This window comes from Choristoneura fumiferana, chromosome 17 (assembly GCF_025370935.1).
Source record: "Choristoneura fumiferana chromosome 17, NRCan_CFum_1, whole genome shotgun sequence".
Classification (NCBI taxonomy): Eukaryota; Metazoa; Arthropoda; class Insecta; order Lepidoptera; family Tortricidae; genus Choristoneura; species Choristoneura fumiferana.
The window spans coordinates 4735842-4753501 of record NC_133488.1 but is presented as its reverse complement, the minus strand read 5'-3'; the positions used below and the strand labels follow the sequence as shown (position 1 = coordinate 4753501).

The following is a 17660-nucleotide window of genomic DNA, read 5'->3' as shown; positions in this document are numbered from 1 at the left end:
AAAATATTTAATTTAAAATTCTCTGAAGCTATTTCATTTCGCACACCATCTTTTGAATATTTATAGACTATTTTCTTAGTGGATTCGACTCGACCGCAAGGCCTAGGAACATGGACAAGGATGAATCAATGTTTTTTTGCACGTCGGCTTACCGCAATGACTTGAAATTTGAAATTCAACGTGACTCATTAAACACACACACAAAAGGTGAACGAACTCCGATTAGTTAAATGAATAGATTTAACCTATCTGTGCCATCACAACACGATTTATTTGCACGATTTATTATGTCTATCGATTTGTTATTAGTCTGTAGTTTATCACTGTCCCGTTTTGATGGGTTCCGTGGGAAAGTGACGCTCTGAAAACAAACTCTACTATTCATACATAATTCCTACTACGTATTATTTTGTGAAAATAGATGGATATAAAGATGTTCGTTAGTCTTATTTTTTATTTGTTTTTGATTAAACTAACTGAAATCTAGGTAAGCGAAATCGCTGGTAAAAGCTAAGCGTGCATAGAGCAAGCCGCTATCAAACCAATCACTTCAATCTGTCAAGATCTAAAATTAAAAATGAACATGAGGAGACGAGACGTGGCCATAATTTATATTCTTAGCCCTGACGTGCTCGATAGTGTCCACGCGACGAAAGCAACGAGTTGGATCGAGGCGTGGCAAAGAAAACAGAACTGACTTCAGATTGAAGAGACATCATCGTCTATGGCATAGAGGAATACTAGGTCTCGGATAAATACAAACCCGGCAAACATGGTACAAAAGTATTTAATGCCTTGTCTAATCATACGTATCTATCTATAAAGGAGGTATTTGTACCTACAAAGGAGTGACGTGACTGACTGATCGACTGACAACCTAAACCAATGGAGCTAGATACTTGATAATTACCAGATTTCTAGTCTAATCCGACAAGATCAATTTAAAATCATAGCACGGATCCATAATTCATATTCATAGCCCAAGACACGCGTCCTCGCGTGACGTTGATCGACAATGTCTACGCGACGATGGCGATGCGCGTGCGGTGGTTCGAATGGAACGAGGCTTGACTAAGAAAACAGTGACTCTGGATTGAAGAGAGATCACTAACATCTCTACAAATGAAGTGAGGACACAAGGTTGACCTGATTATATTGTAGAGATGTTAGTGATCTCTAAACTAGAAAATAAATCTTTCTAACTGATACTACTACCTATGTATTTGCTTAAGACCTAGACGAGAGTCATGCGTTTTGGAATTTTGTGAAATTATTTATTTATTTATCAAGAATATCCTTACCTAATTTACAGTTTCCCAACCCAACACATTAGGCAAGGTAAGTTTTTAGGTATTATTATTTATTTATAAGTCTGCATTGAATAATTGGTACTTTATATAGAACATTCGTTTGATTCTTGCAATTGATTTGTTCTTTATAAAGCACGCGAGTTCGAGGACTCACATAAGGTTACAAAAAGGTATTTATATTACAATCATGTCTTGCAATTATTGTTTTATGGCATCAACTTTCCTGTTTAAAGTAATTTACGAAATGTACATAAAACCCTGTACAATGAAACATCTACAACAAAGACACTGCTAAATGTTAATCCTAGAAAGTCAGCGTCGTTACAAAACAAACTGCTTTATCGCAATGCCTCATCTAACTACGCATGTAGCAGGGAAGACAGTCTAAATATACAAATACTACGGAATCAAGATTTTTAGTTATATGTATACAATATCCCACACAGTGTGTCTTATTTTAAGAACGTTCTTTTCTTTCATTATCAGGGTCAGGGTGATTGAAGACATTGGCCTGAGAAATAAGCCATACTGTTTACTAGTTTTTGTTGTTAATATATTTGAATAGATGAAACAATACTGCCGTCAACTATGATAATTATATTATGATATAAAGAGGAATATTATTGTTTTTCTTTTAGTGCCGAAAATAAGGTACATAGTATGGATTTAATACAGACAGCATAGCTAGATATTAATCACCGGAACTACAGTTAAAATGTAGATGAAGTGATCCATCTTAAAAGTTTATTGTTCTACAGTAGAATACTAAAAGGAACCACTCAAACTTTAGAAGAAGTAAAATAAAAGTTTTTCTATTAAATAGCTTTAAAGAAATCCCGCAAGGCGCGAATCATTCTAAGTTTGAGGGCACATATTGCTGCCCAACGTGTTCTTTAGTCTAAATTGGACTCTACGGCACCTAAATTTAAGGTGAATGTTATTACGTACATTAAATGAGGGATACCTATAGAACTTTGTAAGAGTAGATATAGGTGAAAAATGTATGTAGTTGTGCACAGAATTGATATGGGATGGGACTGAAATAATTATTCGAATATAGAACGTCGATTTATCTATACGGACACGTATACTACATACAACACATTTACTTACTTAAGTTTTTCACCTATACCGACGCGGCTAATGATATAAAATTTTATAGCAATCGATCAATTAATAAATAATCGACGTCGTTTGGACAATGTACATTACTTATGCCATTGACCTCGTCCTCTACACAGTGTGCTAGAAAATTAGATGCGGATATTTTGAGGTTGTTAATTAGTTTCAATTAAATTAAATTAAAAAAAATGTTAAGTAATGCAAGGATGATTATTTTTGGACGGAATGGTATTTTTGTATGAAGCAAAAAAAAAACACCAAACAATATATGTATATTGAAATATATCTTGTTTATTCATGTAACATTGACACATTTGGTTAATACAAAAGATTTAAAACAATAGTTAGTAACACAACAACACATACACAATAAAAATAAAACAATGAGGGTCACCACGTGGTGACGGTAGCAGGTCGGTGCAAGCCATTGCAGTGAGCCATGTAAGGGCAGTCAACCCTGCCCGCTATCATGCGCAGGATACTGTTGGGGCTAGCAGAGGCGTCTTTACCTATAGTGCAGGGTGTGTGTTACACACGGGCGCAGCGGTGTTAGGGGCGCCGACCGCGGCACTTTGTATCTAATCCATTTTGACCGCGCGCTTCCTAGATGGCGCTAAAGTAATAATTGCACACGGGCGCTACATGGGCTAAAGACGCCTCTGGGGGCTGGCCCGCACCCGGCGCACCAAGGATGCCGCCCGTTTGCGCAAACTCGCAAAAAGTCATCACCATGTGCATCGGCGAACATCCCAGATGCGCTGCAGAAGCGGGGCAGCCCCAACAACACCCGGAACGCGTCCGTGAACTGTACACGTAGGGCTCCAAAAGCCCGGCCCGTATAATGCGCCCATAAGCTGCATGTGTATAAAGATGTACAAAATGCTCTAAAGAGTGTGACTTTTATCTGTACTTAATATATATTTTTTTTATTCGACTGGATGGCGAACGAGCAAGTGGGTCTCATGATGGTAAGAGATCACCACCGCCCATAAACATTTGCAACACCAGGGGCAGATGCGTTGCCAACCTAGAGGCCTAAGATGGGATACCTCAAGTGCCAGTAATTTCACCGGCTGTCTTACTCTCCACGCCGAAACACAACAGTGCAAGCACTGCTGCTTCACGGCAGGATTAGCGAGCAAGATGGTGGTAGCAATCCGGGTGGACCTTGCACAAGGTCCTATACCACCTGAAAATGGCCTTATAATTGATTCTTAGGTCATTAATAACATACCCTGAAAATATCCGCACCAAATTTTCTAGCACCTTATATAATTAAGAGCTTTTAAAGTTTTTCGTTTGAATAGCGCTGCTACGAATGAGTTTTCCATATCTCAGGATTTTTCCTGAGATCTCAGGATATTTACTCTTCAGAATTTTAGAATTTTCATAAAAATAAGTTTTTTTTTGACAGTTCAGAACAGAAATACGTATTTTTATTTACATATACGTCTCTAGTGCTTTACGGTGAAGGAAAACGTCGTGAAACCTGCACAAGCCTGCGAAGCAATTCAATGGAATGTGTGAAGTTCCCAATCCGCACTGGTCCCGCGTGGGAACTACAGCCCAAGCCCCTCTCACTGAGAGGAGGCCTGAGCCCAGCAGTGGGAAGTATACAGGCTGAGATATGTCGATATGTCTAATGACTAATTTAGAAATTAACTTCGTACAATATTAATTCTTCTAAGTCGCAACACTTGTCTTTCGTAATCATCGGTTCTTAGGAATTTTTGAAGAAACTCTGGCGATGCGATTGTCGCTTAAAAGTTCAATATCTCAAAAACGGCTGAACCGATTTTGATAAAACATGTCTAAGGACCATCGCTAGAAAACTTGCTTTCAAATAAAAAAACCGCATTCAAATCGGTTCACCCGTTTAAGAGCTACGGTGCCACAGACAGACACACCTAGCGGTCAAACTTATAACACCCCTCTTTTTGCGGTGGGGGTTTAAAACCATGACGCGCTTGCTTTTGTACAAAGTAAATACGCAACTACTTTGTAAAAGCGTATCTGAAAATCAATGGTCTCGCTATGGGTTTACTCTTGTAGAGACGATTTTTTTTTTAATTTTCCCTTTAAATAAATAGATATTAGCGATTTTCTATTTACTTTAGGCGGTACTTAGAAGAAACACTTCTATTGCGAAGTTAGACCGTGGTCAATGTCCGCCACGGGGAGGCGGCGACCTTGTCGCTCCAATGCGCGGTTCAGACACCTCCAGAGATAGATCGCTGTTGTAGATACGACACTTATCTCTTTACTGCGTATTATACCTAACCCGCAAAGCATTTATGAGTCTCCTGAAAAAGGGGACACTGTGCTCTGCCAGCAAATATGAAGCAATACTGATCATATTACTTGTGTTCGTGTTTCGCTTTACAGATCACTTTTTTAGAAATAATCCATTGGGATTGGGAAGTGTATTTTTAGGGTTCCGGAGCCAAAATGGCAAAAACCCTTATAGTTTCGCCATGTCTGTCTGTCTGTCTGTCCGCGGCTTTGCTCAGGGACTATCAATGCTAGAAAGCTGTATTTTTGTACGGATAAATAAGTAAACTATGCCGACAAAATGGTACATTTAAAAAATTCAAAAATATATTTTTTTAGGGTACCTCCCATAGACGTAAAGTGGGGTTGATTTTTTTTTCTCATCCAACCCTATAGTGTGGGGTGTCGTTGGATAGGATTAGGGGGTTGCTAAGACGATTTTTAGATTCAGTGATGTGTTTGCGAAATATTCAACTTTAAAGTGCAAATTTTCATAAAAATCGAGCGTCCGCCCCCACTCTAAAATCTAAACTGGTGAGTGGAAAAATTTGAAAAAAATCAGGAAGGTAGTAAGTTTATCAAACTTTCAAGGAAAACTATAACGGCTAAGTTTGCTTGAGAATTATTAGTAGTTTATGAGTAAATAGCAGCCTAAGGTATAAAATATACCTAAACTTGGAAGATTCCGTATAAAATACGAAATCCTTAGAAAAATATTACTTATTTTTTTTTCGTAATGGCTACGGAACCCTATTTTGGGCGTGTCCGACACGCTCTTGGCCGGTTTTTTTGAGATAGTTCAGCGTGCGAAAAAATGGTCCTTCTTAAAGAAGTACATTTCGGGGAAGTGGGTTTGACGATCCTTAGCTCTTCCGATAACCTCGTAGAGCAAAAGGTATTGGCAAGCAGTCAAATTATGTCTGCGTGTATAGTGCGAGTGTACTGTCACGTGTGTACCGACATTGCTCTTATGCTGTATTGCTGCATGTTCGTTGTTCCCCACGACACACTGTTTTCCATTAGGTAGGGAGTAACCCTAGATTTCTGAACCAACCCTAACTTTCCGAAAGCGCTGGTATAAAACGTGACATGTAAAAGAGCCCTTTGCGACCTACTTGCAAAATAAACTTTTCACTTCTCATGCTCGTAAAGTTGGCATTTATGCTGGATCTAGGCGACATAAAATTCATTGTTATGCTCTTGTGCAAAAATTAAAATCTTCGTCTAAGACCAAGGTAATCAGGTGTCAACAGCCACAAACAAAAAAGTTTCAATATATTTTTTTAATTATTTTTATTTTATGTGAAACTAAAAATTAATTAAATCAATCAAAATGAATAAATAAAACAAAAAAATTATAGCTATATATACATATAGCAATGCATGAAAAATAAAAGGTACCTAGTAAGTTAAAAATTGTTTCCACTGGTGCTGTTTAATTTCCTCTCAATCGAAGTGAAAACCAGAGTGTAAAACTCGAGCATTAAACCAATTTTCCCCTCGACGTGTCTCTCACCTTTCCGGCTCGGGTGGAATGAACTTCTCGGGTGAAATGGCTCGTTTTATGCTCTTGTTGTACAATCTACTATATCCATTTTGCTTTAACATTTTTTTTCTTGCGTTACAGAGGCTGGCGGTGCGTGGGTGGCGCGCGGCGCGGTGCGCGGGCGCGCGCGGCAGGTGACCGGCGGGGAGCGCGGCTCATGTGGGCGGCGGGCGCTTGCTGCTCGCGGCAGGCAGGTCTGTACACACCTTTACCGCCACAGAACTACAGTCTGTCAAGCGAGTCGTTTCCTTTGACAAAGGCGGCACTTTAAAAAATCTTTGAATTGTCGACACTAATAATACGGTGAAAACTACAAGCCTACTTCAGTTTGTGAGCCACCATGTATTTAAATAATCAAACACACCTGAAACACAGGAATTATCCTATTTGAGGGTAATTGTGTGTTATTTGTCCCTTTTAATAAGAGAAGGTTTAGGAATAAGTTTGTTAACATTGTATTTTTATGACAGATAAATAAAGATTATTATTATTATTATAGTTTTTAGCGTATTTATCAGTTTTGAAATCTCAAAAAAAAAAAGTGCCACGTTTTTCTAAGGATATGACTCGCTTGACAGACTCTACGCTAAGGGCCTACGCTACGTCGCTGACGCGGTTTGCACGGAGCGGGTGGAAGCCTATTGGAAAATAGTATCAGCAGCGCTAACTGCACACGTCGCGTGCGACGGATACCTGCACCCGCGCAGTGCACCCGCGCCAGAGGGCCTCCTCCGAAATTCGAAAATCGACGTTCGTATCGTACCGTCCCTCTCACTCTCGTATGAAATAGCATACGTGTCATAGGGACCAAATGACACGAACTTCGAATTTCGGATTAGCCCCGCAGCTAGTGTAGGCCTTAGGCACTAACTTTACTAACATGCACACGGACTGCATTCCAATTGCAATGTAACTGCAATTACTGACTATCCATACATTTCAATCGCAGATAGAGTGCAGCTTGCGTCTAGTTTTGACAACTGTAATAGAACTGGAAGGGAGGATGTATATGAACAGTCGGCAGATGGCAGTCACATTGCATTTAGAATGTAGTCCGCACGCTACGGCCTATAGCGCTACGCGTCAGGATGAGTTGAAGTATCTGTTAGCTAGAAGCGAAGGAAGGTCAATGTGCAGCCTAAAAATTTTACCTAAAATATCGAATAATTAATTCATATTGTTTAAATATTCAGCTGGACTGCACCCTAGACGAAATCCCTCAAAAACAATAAACAAGAATATTTATAACATAAGTTCATAACGTTGGGTAACGGGAAAAAAATAACTTCTTAGAAATAAAATAAATAGTTTCTCACTGTTTATTTTTGAAATCAATCAAACTCGTTTGATACTTGTTTATTTCTATCAACGTTTACACTTCAGTACCTAGTTAGTTTTTGATGAATTACCTACTCAGAGACTTTTGAGATAAGTAAATATCAATCATTTTTGTGTAACGTTCTTACTTGGTTTGAAGTGCAGAAATCAATTTTATAATTAAAGAATCTAGACAGAATACTTAAAAGCTTTTGTATAATTCAGAGCGATAAAGTTTGTAAAAGTTATTTTTTGCACTTTTTTTTTTGTGTTTTATAAAGGGCCATTTATACGGTACGAGAAATATCGTTACCGTTATATTGTGGGGGTGTTACGATTGGACCAAGTGGTCGATTATCGACTGCATCTGGCGCGATATTTCTCACATTTAATGAAATTTTTCATCACTTATTTAATTGTAATATCGCATGAGTGCTGTTACGATGTCGCCCGATGTGCACTACGAACGAACAACATTTAATTCAAACGTCTTGATTTCGTTTTAAAACAGTTCTCTCTATAATGCATCCTAAATTCATAGGTTTACAGCTTAATATTTACATAGTCGATTGTCTCTATATTGGCATTTGACTAAAAATAAGTAGCAAAGTTACCAACGCTTACCATTCGTGAGCCTTTTTCCAAAATCAAACTCAGAAGTTGATATTGAAAATTGGGCGCTCAGGGCTCTTTAACGTGGATTTTCGTAAAGACCGTCATTGCCTAGATTCTAGGCCCTAGAAGAATGCGCCGCATGAACCTTGGCAGAAAGCAATAACTAAAGTTAGTTTCTGTGTACGTACAATGTGACGTATGTAACGAGCACGGAGAAGCATTGGCGACATATTGGCATCCCCGGGTCCATTGAACAAGCCAGTCAAGGATCAGCTTCATCAACCTCGACAGTTTCTGCTTAATTGTAATCCCAAGAAACCAAATACCCCACAATGAACATAACTACTCATAAAAAAACGTCATATTAATGCGAAACCCATGTTGTTCTGTAGTGCACTCGGACCCACGCCCAAAGCTAGGGTCCCACGGTCCGTAGAAACAACACGCTAAGGTCTTGGTCTCCCGTTGCTCAGTCAATTGCCTGCAGCGTCACAGAACGCTTACATTTCTTCTAGATAAACAGTAGATCAACGTAACCGACAGCACCAAAGGAGATTGAGGCCTGACGAAGTGCTTATGTTTCGACACATCTCTAGGACAGTGGTTCTTAACGTTGTAGTGATGTGATGACCCAGCATCCAGTCTCCTTTTAGCTGAATTATTGAACACGAATAACCTCCCCGCCCATTGACGAGACTAGCTAAGCCCATAGACAAAATGCTGGACGACGCACGCGAGATTCTAATCCTATTTTGACGCGTAGGGTTTACATTATAAGAAAGGGATAGAATTTCAATCGTGGCTAGAGTACGTCCGGATTTCTCCGTTCATATCCGAACTATTAACCTTTCATCCTGACTTTGTCTGGCATGATTTGGCCAGATTTTTTTATTCAAAAGTTGTTAAATATTGATCAGTTTTAAGTACATACATTATATTTGTGACCTCGAACTGTTCGTCGAGTGTGGCGTTTAAGATTGTAGCCATCTTGGAAATCCGGTAAAAAAAACCGTGGCCCTTCTTACTTACCCCTGTGACCAACAGTTAGGAACTTAAGAATCACTGGTACGACCCCGGACCGTAGGCTAACGGCGTTTGTGTTGGTAGCTAGCAGGCACTCATGCGTGAGGGGCTGACTAATCGTGCCGTGGCAGGCGACGGCGGCCCGGCGGCGCGGGCGCCGGTCAAAACATTCCAGGCGTACCTGCCGCCGGCGCACCGGACATACAGCTGCATACACTGCCGCGCGCACCTGGCCAGCCATGACGAGCTTATATCTAAGGTAACCTTTGTAAATCATTGTTGGTGGAAGAAGTCTCTCGAGCGTTTCAATCGTCTCATTTTTGTGGCCACTTTTCTGTAAAAATGGCCAAAGATTCTGATACAGTTTTTTAGCTATCTGGTAGAATTACAGATCCAGGAACTCTAATAAACAATCGAGAACGACATAAAAATCAGAAACCAATTCGTAAGAAAAGTGCCCAGGGAAATGAGACGGTTGAGAAGCGCTGAAAGAAGTCGCGTGCCTAGTGGATTGACCACAGTTGAACATTCTAAAGCCCGTTCCAGACCAGCATCATAAACCAGGCATCCCAACAGAGTTTGGGTGGAACATGGGTTACAACCACGGATTGTGTTTCGGCTAAACAGTTTACAACCACGCGTCAACACGCTAGCGAATCAGTCTGCTAAGGACGTTGAAGGGCAAGTTATAATTTTGTTTACAAGTAGTAGACTCTACATGGATAGCAACCAGCAAGGTCACCCCTGTTAGGATGTTGGTTAAAACTGTCTGAAACGCGCTTAACAGTTCTGAAATGATAGTAGTAGCGTAGGTTAGGTAGAGCAATGGCGGGATTCCCGCGGGAAAGCGGGAGAGCGGATCGCGGTATCCTGCCGCGCATAGTTTGCGCACCCAAACGCTGACGGCAAACGCATGCGTGTTAATAACGAGCGATTTTTACGAAAATCGAAACTAGAAAATTATTTTAGCAGAATTGCAGTTCTTGGAAAAGTAAAGGTCATGGTAAATATCCAATTGAATGTAATTTCACAAATAGGTCAAACCACTTAGTTACCACGACTATATATATATCCTAGTTTCTTTGATTGTACCTACTTGTCGACATCATTCATTATCTTGATGATTAACAATATGAGTTGATCGCAAAAAACATTGACGCGAAAATAGTAAAAATGAAAAGATTCGACGTCTACCTGTCGAAAGTTACCTGTTATTTATATGCATGCTGTAATGTTTGCTCATTCTCTCTGTCAGCAAAAAACAAAACTGTAGGCGGGAATCTTTTATGAATGCCATGCAATTTCAATTCAGAAAGATCCCCTCCGAATTCGCCAAACAGAAAACTTTCAGCTTCTTTCTTTGTTTGTTTTTGTTTCGCAAACATGTTTGAATACTTTACCTTTATTTAACTTGGTTGAACTCTAATTTTATCCATTTTGATGATAAATTACCACTGTGTTTCGCTTTTTGGCGAAGGTGCATTAAATACTTAGAGAAGAGGTAAATGATCGGTATGCTACCCGGTAAACTCATTGCATACTTATAGTTTAGAAATTATAAGAAGCCTTATTGTCAATACGTGACTCTTTTTTTGCAACTTTGTTCTTAGCTTGACTTTGCATACTTACACTTGCAAATGTTTTACCAAAACCTTTCCACGATCAATTCATTTTTATTATGATTTAAAACGTCTCTTCATACTTCTTCTCTAGCACTATCCCGAACATCCAAATTTCAAATCTAAATTATATGTGAATTAAATATACATATAGCACTTAATATGACAGGAGTTGGTGACCCACGTCTTCGTTTCGTCGAAAAATATGACAAGCGGTGAAATGGTAATTTTCTTGAAACTAGCCCTGTACGAAAATTACCAGAAAAAGTAACTCAAAGACAAAGTAAATAGCTCCCGTCATAAAGCGCTTTGTGTAATTATATACTCACTGGTGCTTAAAATACAATGTTATATCTTGTCCAATTTTCATTTTCCAGTCGTTTCAAGGCAGCCAGGGGCGCGCGTATCTCTTCAATTCAGTGTGAGTATTATCATATGGATGCATATTGCATTGCGTTGCATGCAAACTCGAGTCGCTTGTGACACAGACTTCAATTGAAGGGTCCACGGACAGAACGTGTCTAGTCACCTAAGCAACTTTTTGAGTTATAGCGGTTTGAAAGTTAGTCATCACGAAAAATTACTATGGTTACCATTTATTTAAAAGATAAAAAAACGATTTTATATTGTTTTCAGATTATTTAATTCAGTGGTAAGTCATAGTACTTTGTGAGCTCTACATTTTGATATTAAAATCTCAATTTTAAAAAAAGGTGACTAGACATGTTCTTTCCGTGGACCCTTCAATTTTAAATGACTATGTTGCCATAAGCAAAATCTAGCTCAATACCACAGAACTAATAAAAACCGGCCAAGAGCGTGTCGGACAGGCCCGAAATAGGGTTCCGTAGCCATTACGAAAAAATTAAGTTATATTTTTCTAAGGATTTCGTATTTTATACGGAATCTACCATAGTTTAGGTATATTTTTATAGTTTCAAAACCAGTACACCCGGAGATTTCAGAATTATTTTTTTTACTTAAATAAAACAATAAATTATTTAATTAATTTATTGTATTTATAAAAATATAAATGACCTAGCTAGTGCTAGGTTGAATTGGGCCAGCTTGACACTTAAAACTATATGTTTTATTCTGAAGGGATTGTTTAAGCATCTCTTTTGCTCAGGTTTCTTCAAAAACTTCAAAAATTCTTGGCAGTTCATATTTGTAATTAATCTTTACAATTAACTCTGCCTTTACCATGTCAACTAACAAGCAGTTTCGCTCGTCTATCTACTAATTTCACATTAAAGAAAAGACTCGTTCTACAAAAGCATTGCTTATAGGAATTGAAAAAAAAAAACAATTTTTTTGGTTAGTTCGGTGAAGGTTGAGGTGACTTTAAATAACTGAACCCATCGTAAATCAACAGACAATTTTGAATCATCGCCGTGAGGTCGGCTGTCTTTCTTGCTGTCACCGTCACCGCCCGGTCTGACTCGGCACGCCCGTATACTCCGGGTCAAACCCGAAGAGGTGGTAGCCCTAGGCACTACCTATATGTCTGTTTGTCCTGCAGTGTGAACGTCGGGTGCGGGCCGGCGGAGGAGCGCGTGCTGCTGACCGGGCTGCACGCCGTCGCAGACATCTACTGCGACTGCTGCAAGACTATGCTGGGCTGGAAATACGTGAGTACGCACAGGCGAGGTCGAACATATATTTACATTGTAGCACAGAATAAGTAATAGTACAAGTACAGAAGCCTCACTGCCGTACAAAAGTGACGTTTAGGCATAAGAATCGTGCCTACTGTATGCTTCTCTGTCCATCGCATAAATCGTATTCACTCGCACGCAGTGTTGCCAACACCTAGAAACTCGAGTCGCTAAACTCAAACTCAAAAGTCGCTAAATTGGCAACACTGCCGCGCGCGGCGCGTGTAGTGGAATAGCACACTCTAGGGGGGCCCAGACATCTACTTGAAGCGGAAAATAAAATCGCGGAGTGAGCCGCGCCTGACTGTAGTAACTTGTCACTTCTGGCAATTTTATGTAATTGAAAGCCGAGGTATGGATATGACGCGGAAAGGGAATAGAGGTGATGTAAAAACTACCAAATTAAAAGACCCACAAGTACGAGTATACCTAACGAACACGTACTCGACTCGCACGCCACGCCTGATCTAAATATCGATAAAGATGCCCTGACGAATAAAGATTGCGCCATACTTTTATTTATTTATTATTATGTGTTACTTTTAGACGTTATTAGCACGACTGATAACATGGTTCTGTATTGACCGAATTACCTTATGACCTTACGTTCGCTTTAAACAAGACAAACATAGACACCAATTTAGCAAGCTATCGTGTTTTTTTGTTTAATGGCATAACGAAATAATTTGTTTATTTATAAACCAATAGAAATTTACAGCATTACAGTTTAGGTACAGTCACCAGCACCAATATCTGACACAACAAGCGTGCATAAATATCTAGCTATCTATCTATATATAATATCTAATATATAGCATAGACTCTATTTCTTGGGCCGGAAGGACTTGTCAGATATTTTTGCACGCTCTGCTGTAGCAGATATTAATGCTGGTGACTGTACCCATACCATGCGGTATAAATTTAAAAACATGAAAATAATCACATAATAAACACAAAACAAAATAATTACAAATAATAAAAAGAAAATTAGGGATTTTCATCCTTGCTTCCCTAAAGCGACGGAAGACCACACCTTCCGGCCAGAAGTCGGAGTGCAGGACACCTAGAATGTAGATACCTGTGTAAGGTCAGCATCAAAAGTAACTGCACTCTTTTGTACTTTCTCGTTTTACAGCCACCATGGGCAGGAATAAAGAACCCAAAACATTTACTCTTTGGCACATTGCAATTTTCACTAATTTGTATGTCGCTTTTCAATAACTATTTTTTTATTCCAGGAGCACGCTTTCGAGTCCAGCCAGAAATATAAAGAGGGCAAGTTCATAATCGAGCTGGCTCACATGGTGAAGGAGAACGGGTGGGATTAGGCGCGCGGTCCACTCGGCCGGGCCGCGCGCCGGCGGACTAGTGGACGCGGACCTTAGTGAAGTGACTAACGAGCGTCAATTAAGCATGGACCCGCAGCGGCAACTGGAACCTTCGTGATGAAAGGTCAGGCGAGGCTCGCTAGCTCGCCGCTTACCTACCGTCATTTATTTTCTCGATGACATGTGAAATGTTTCCACGAAAACGTCGCATTTTCCCCTGTCGCTCAGTCTGTCCTTTACTGACTCGCAAAGTAAAGAAAGGACGGACTAAGAAACGAACGAGAAAATTATGCACGTGTTCCCCGATTAGGAAGTGAACTTCATCTAGTCGAGACGGACAGCCCAATCGCATCGGATGTTACTAAAAGGCTTCACAGATTGTTCATCGAGAGAACAAGAAGACGGCAATAGGGCTGCCAGACGGTCGCACCAACTGTCAAACAGCGCATACGTACTGCTAGTAAAGTGAGCAAAAGAATGATGTTTCACTTAAAGACATGCGTAATTTGACAGGTGGAGTGATCGTGTGGTTGACTTTTCGAGGCGTAAAGTAAACCGATCAGTCGCCATAGCAAACTGAGTATTTTGTCACACGTATTGTTATTGGGAGATGGGGACTGATCGGTATACAGGGATGCTCGAGGGATATCGCCTTTTGTGCTCTTTTCGTATCTATAGTCGGCTTCAGCGCTTGCCCGCCAGTCAACGTTAATATACATAAGTTATCGATCTCAACAGCCCCCGGGGCTTTGTATGGGCTTAGAATTTAAATTAATTATAATTTTTCACGACGTCTCGTGCATCGTAAGTTAGTTTTTTTTTATGTACCTACATTGTACTGTATTAAGAGAACACTAATAATTTCTCTTGTCCCTTTAACCTGTGATAAGTATGTTAGAATAGATTTTTTGGATTTCTCGAACGGAACGAAGGAGATTGCTCATGTCAGTTGTTTGTTCCTAATGATTTCAGCTGTAATATTCGCTTCTTGTCCGTGACTAGTCGGAAAGCGGAGTAGGCCTTTTTACTTTTTGTTTATGCCTGGTAAAGTGATTTTTTTTTAGTTTGTATCGAAAACTTTGACCGTTCCTCATTGAAATGGGAACTTTTATATTTAGCTAATTAATTTTGAGGTTGCGACATTCTGTTAAATATTAAGGTAAGCTGTAGATAGATTGAATGGTACGCGCTTCATTATTTCCTGTATACATTTCATAATAAACACGCCCCTATTTCTTAAACGTGATAGTCCACAAGTTATTAATAATTTGAAATATATTGCTGACTTAGAAGGTTCAGTGTTAAACCGAGCTTTTAATTGGTTACGAAATTAAGAACGAATTGTCAGTAGATATCACGTCACCTGTCACATTTAAAGAATATGACCGTTTTTCGGTTTACTCCATATAATAAAAACCGATTTTCGATGCCCTAGAGTAGCTATACCTACCTACATAAATTGCGGTCCGCCGAGCTTCTATGAATGGCCCAACTAGCATAATTTATTTAGATCACCGAACATGTTTGCATATGGACAGCCTAAATAAATTCATACTGGGGCCCACTGAAGCATAGCCACAAATATGGCTCATGCAAAAGAGATATTAATTATGGCTGCCCTAGAGTTAGGTAGAATGCTATATACAGTGGCGTAGCTACCAGCCCCGGGGCCCCCAAACTCAGGAGGCCCTCGGATGCTGACTTACTAATTATAAATGACAAAATAAATCTGGAGTACGCCGAATTCGGAACACGACGAATACGGAACAAACTATTTTTTTTTTGTTTAGTTGGGCCCTAGTTTCTTTTTTGCCCCAGGGCCTTTAGTTACCTAGCTATACACGCCACTGGCTGTATACTTGTCATCTCCACCAAACAAGGAGGCAGAATAGAGGTGCTCAAAAATATTCGATCACGAAGTTATTTGTCAAGGATGGTAACGTGTGTTCAGATATTTTTTCTAAGTATTATGTAGTAGTTTTATCTTTAGGCCTCTAGGTTGGCAACGCATCTGCAATACCCTTATAACTGTCTTTATTCGCGTATGAAACCTATCTACATCTAACCTTTACCAAAATGACATTACGCGGGAACAACTCAAAAAGTTTGCGCTCTCTTTCTCGCAAGTAGCGATCCATTCGCATGTAAAAGAGATAACAAGCTAAGTTTGCGTGTATGACGTTTAGTAAAATAATACAATGTCAAACAATTAATCATCACTTTGTAATTTAGTTAGTATTAGCTGACGGAGAGCCGAGTTACGGAGAGGCGATTTAGAAAGTTTTATTATCCATTTATTGTTTCTATTGGAATGTAACTAGTAGTACATTACCCATTTTTATCTTAACTACATGGTACTTCATTTACCTAATTGTAAACTTACTTTGTAAGAACTTGCATGAGCTTTGAATTATATATCGTAATTATATTTGTTAAAAAATAGAAAAGATGGCGCTACAAGCGGAGTAGAATTCAAAGATATTCGATTTAGACTGACACGATTTGCTAGAGTTACTAAGTAACAATCGACCGAACTGGAATAAATAAAATTAGTAACGAAATAGAATCGAATCGAAATTGAATTGTGAACCCTCTTCCCTTTTTGAAGGTTAAAAACTTTGACACATGGCAAAACTTATGAATTTCTGTCGTAAAGTTTTTGTTACTTTATCTACAATTGGAAATTGTGAAATGATGGAATAAATGGTCTATTAATAATATTTTTTTAACTCACTCTCAATGCTAAAAGATATGGAAAGCAAGTAAAGTACTCTACTCTGTTTGTAGTGATCTTTGGTTACTGTTAATAGTATATTGACGACCGATTTCTGTTGAGCTGTAACAGTGACCACGTGGGAAGCGGTAGCTGTGTGTGAAAAACGCTACCGCCACGCTTATCCGGCCGCTCTCAGTGTGCACGGTTGCATACAAACACTATCGACACAAAACTCGCTCCCGCTACCTTCTTCGACGTGCTCACGGTTAAGAAAAAATAGTCTATATGGAATACTTTTAGTATATTGTACGCAATATTCTGCCGTCGCATACCGTAAATACCAGAGTCATACTGCCACTAGCGTATAAAATACATCTGTAATATTTATAATAAATTTATTATAATAAAATCAAATTGACGCTCGTGTTTTTAACAATAAGGGTATGGTTTTACTTGTTTGACGCCTAACACGATTGACTGAGATGGCTACATACGTTAGAGAGGGATGGAACAACAAATATCGCGTCTTTTTGTACGTCCAACTTTTATTCTAACTCTGGATGATGATTTTTGGACAACTCTGTTGTAGGTATTCGTTGTTCTAAGAAAGAACATTGTAAAGTCACGAGTGTTTTTTGGCAATAATTTGGCGATGAAATGATTTTAAATACATCTATCTTTTTAGTTCAGTTAAAAAAGCGATTTTAATCTTGAAACGAAAGTATATCGACCGCTATTACATTTAAAAGTTTCAACACTGCTATCGAGACGAGATCTTAATGTATGTAAAGACTTTTTCTTCATACTTGTTTAAGTGTGAGTGAGAGTAATTAATTACATACGATATAAAACATGTACAGTCGCCGTAATGATATTTCGGAGTGGCCAAGGTGATCAAAAATATCGATACATGTGCTCTTACCTTAATAATAGGGTGCATGTTCCGATATTTTTGGCCACCTTGGCCGCTCCGAAAGATCTGATGGTGACTGTACCGTTAAAATGGTATTTTGAATCTATTCAACGCCAATTTCCAACGATACGAGTGTTACTTGAAAAGCACCAACAACAGATTTTCATATGTACTTTCGAGATACGCTTATCGAGTGAAAATGTAGTTTTAAATGCAATAATT

At 39.2% G+C, this 17660-nt stretch overlaps 1 protein-coding gene across 7 annotated transcripts in view; it reads left to right on the top strand.

Moving 5' to 3' along the window:
* LOC141436748 (protein yippee-like) overlaps positions 1-15762 on the top strand; it is a 186313-nt gene extending 170551 nt beyond the window's left edge. For 5 of the 7 annotated variants that reach the window (XM_074099778.1, XM_074099777.1, XM_074099780.1 and 2 more), the window contains 5 exons: positions 6331-6443; positions 9336-9463; positions 11201-11244; positions 12346-12454; positions 13720-15762. In XM_074099778.1, the coding sequence (XP_073955879.1) occupies positions 6407-6443; positions 9336-9463; positions 11201-11244; positions 12346-12454; positions 13720-13809 (408 nt within the window). In that variant the 5' untranslated portion in view covers positions 6331-6406 and the 3' untranslated portion in view covers positions 13810-15762. Of the gene's footprint in view, positions 1-6330; positions 6444-9288; positions 9464-11200; positions 11245-12345; positions 12455-13719 lie in introns of all 7 variants that reach the window. The other 2 variants (XM_074099782.1, XM_074099781.1) reach the window with 2 other exon arrangements.
* The last annotated feature ends 1898 nt before the right edge of the window (positions 15763-17660 follow it).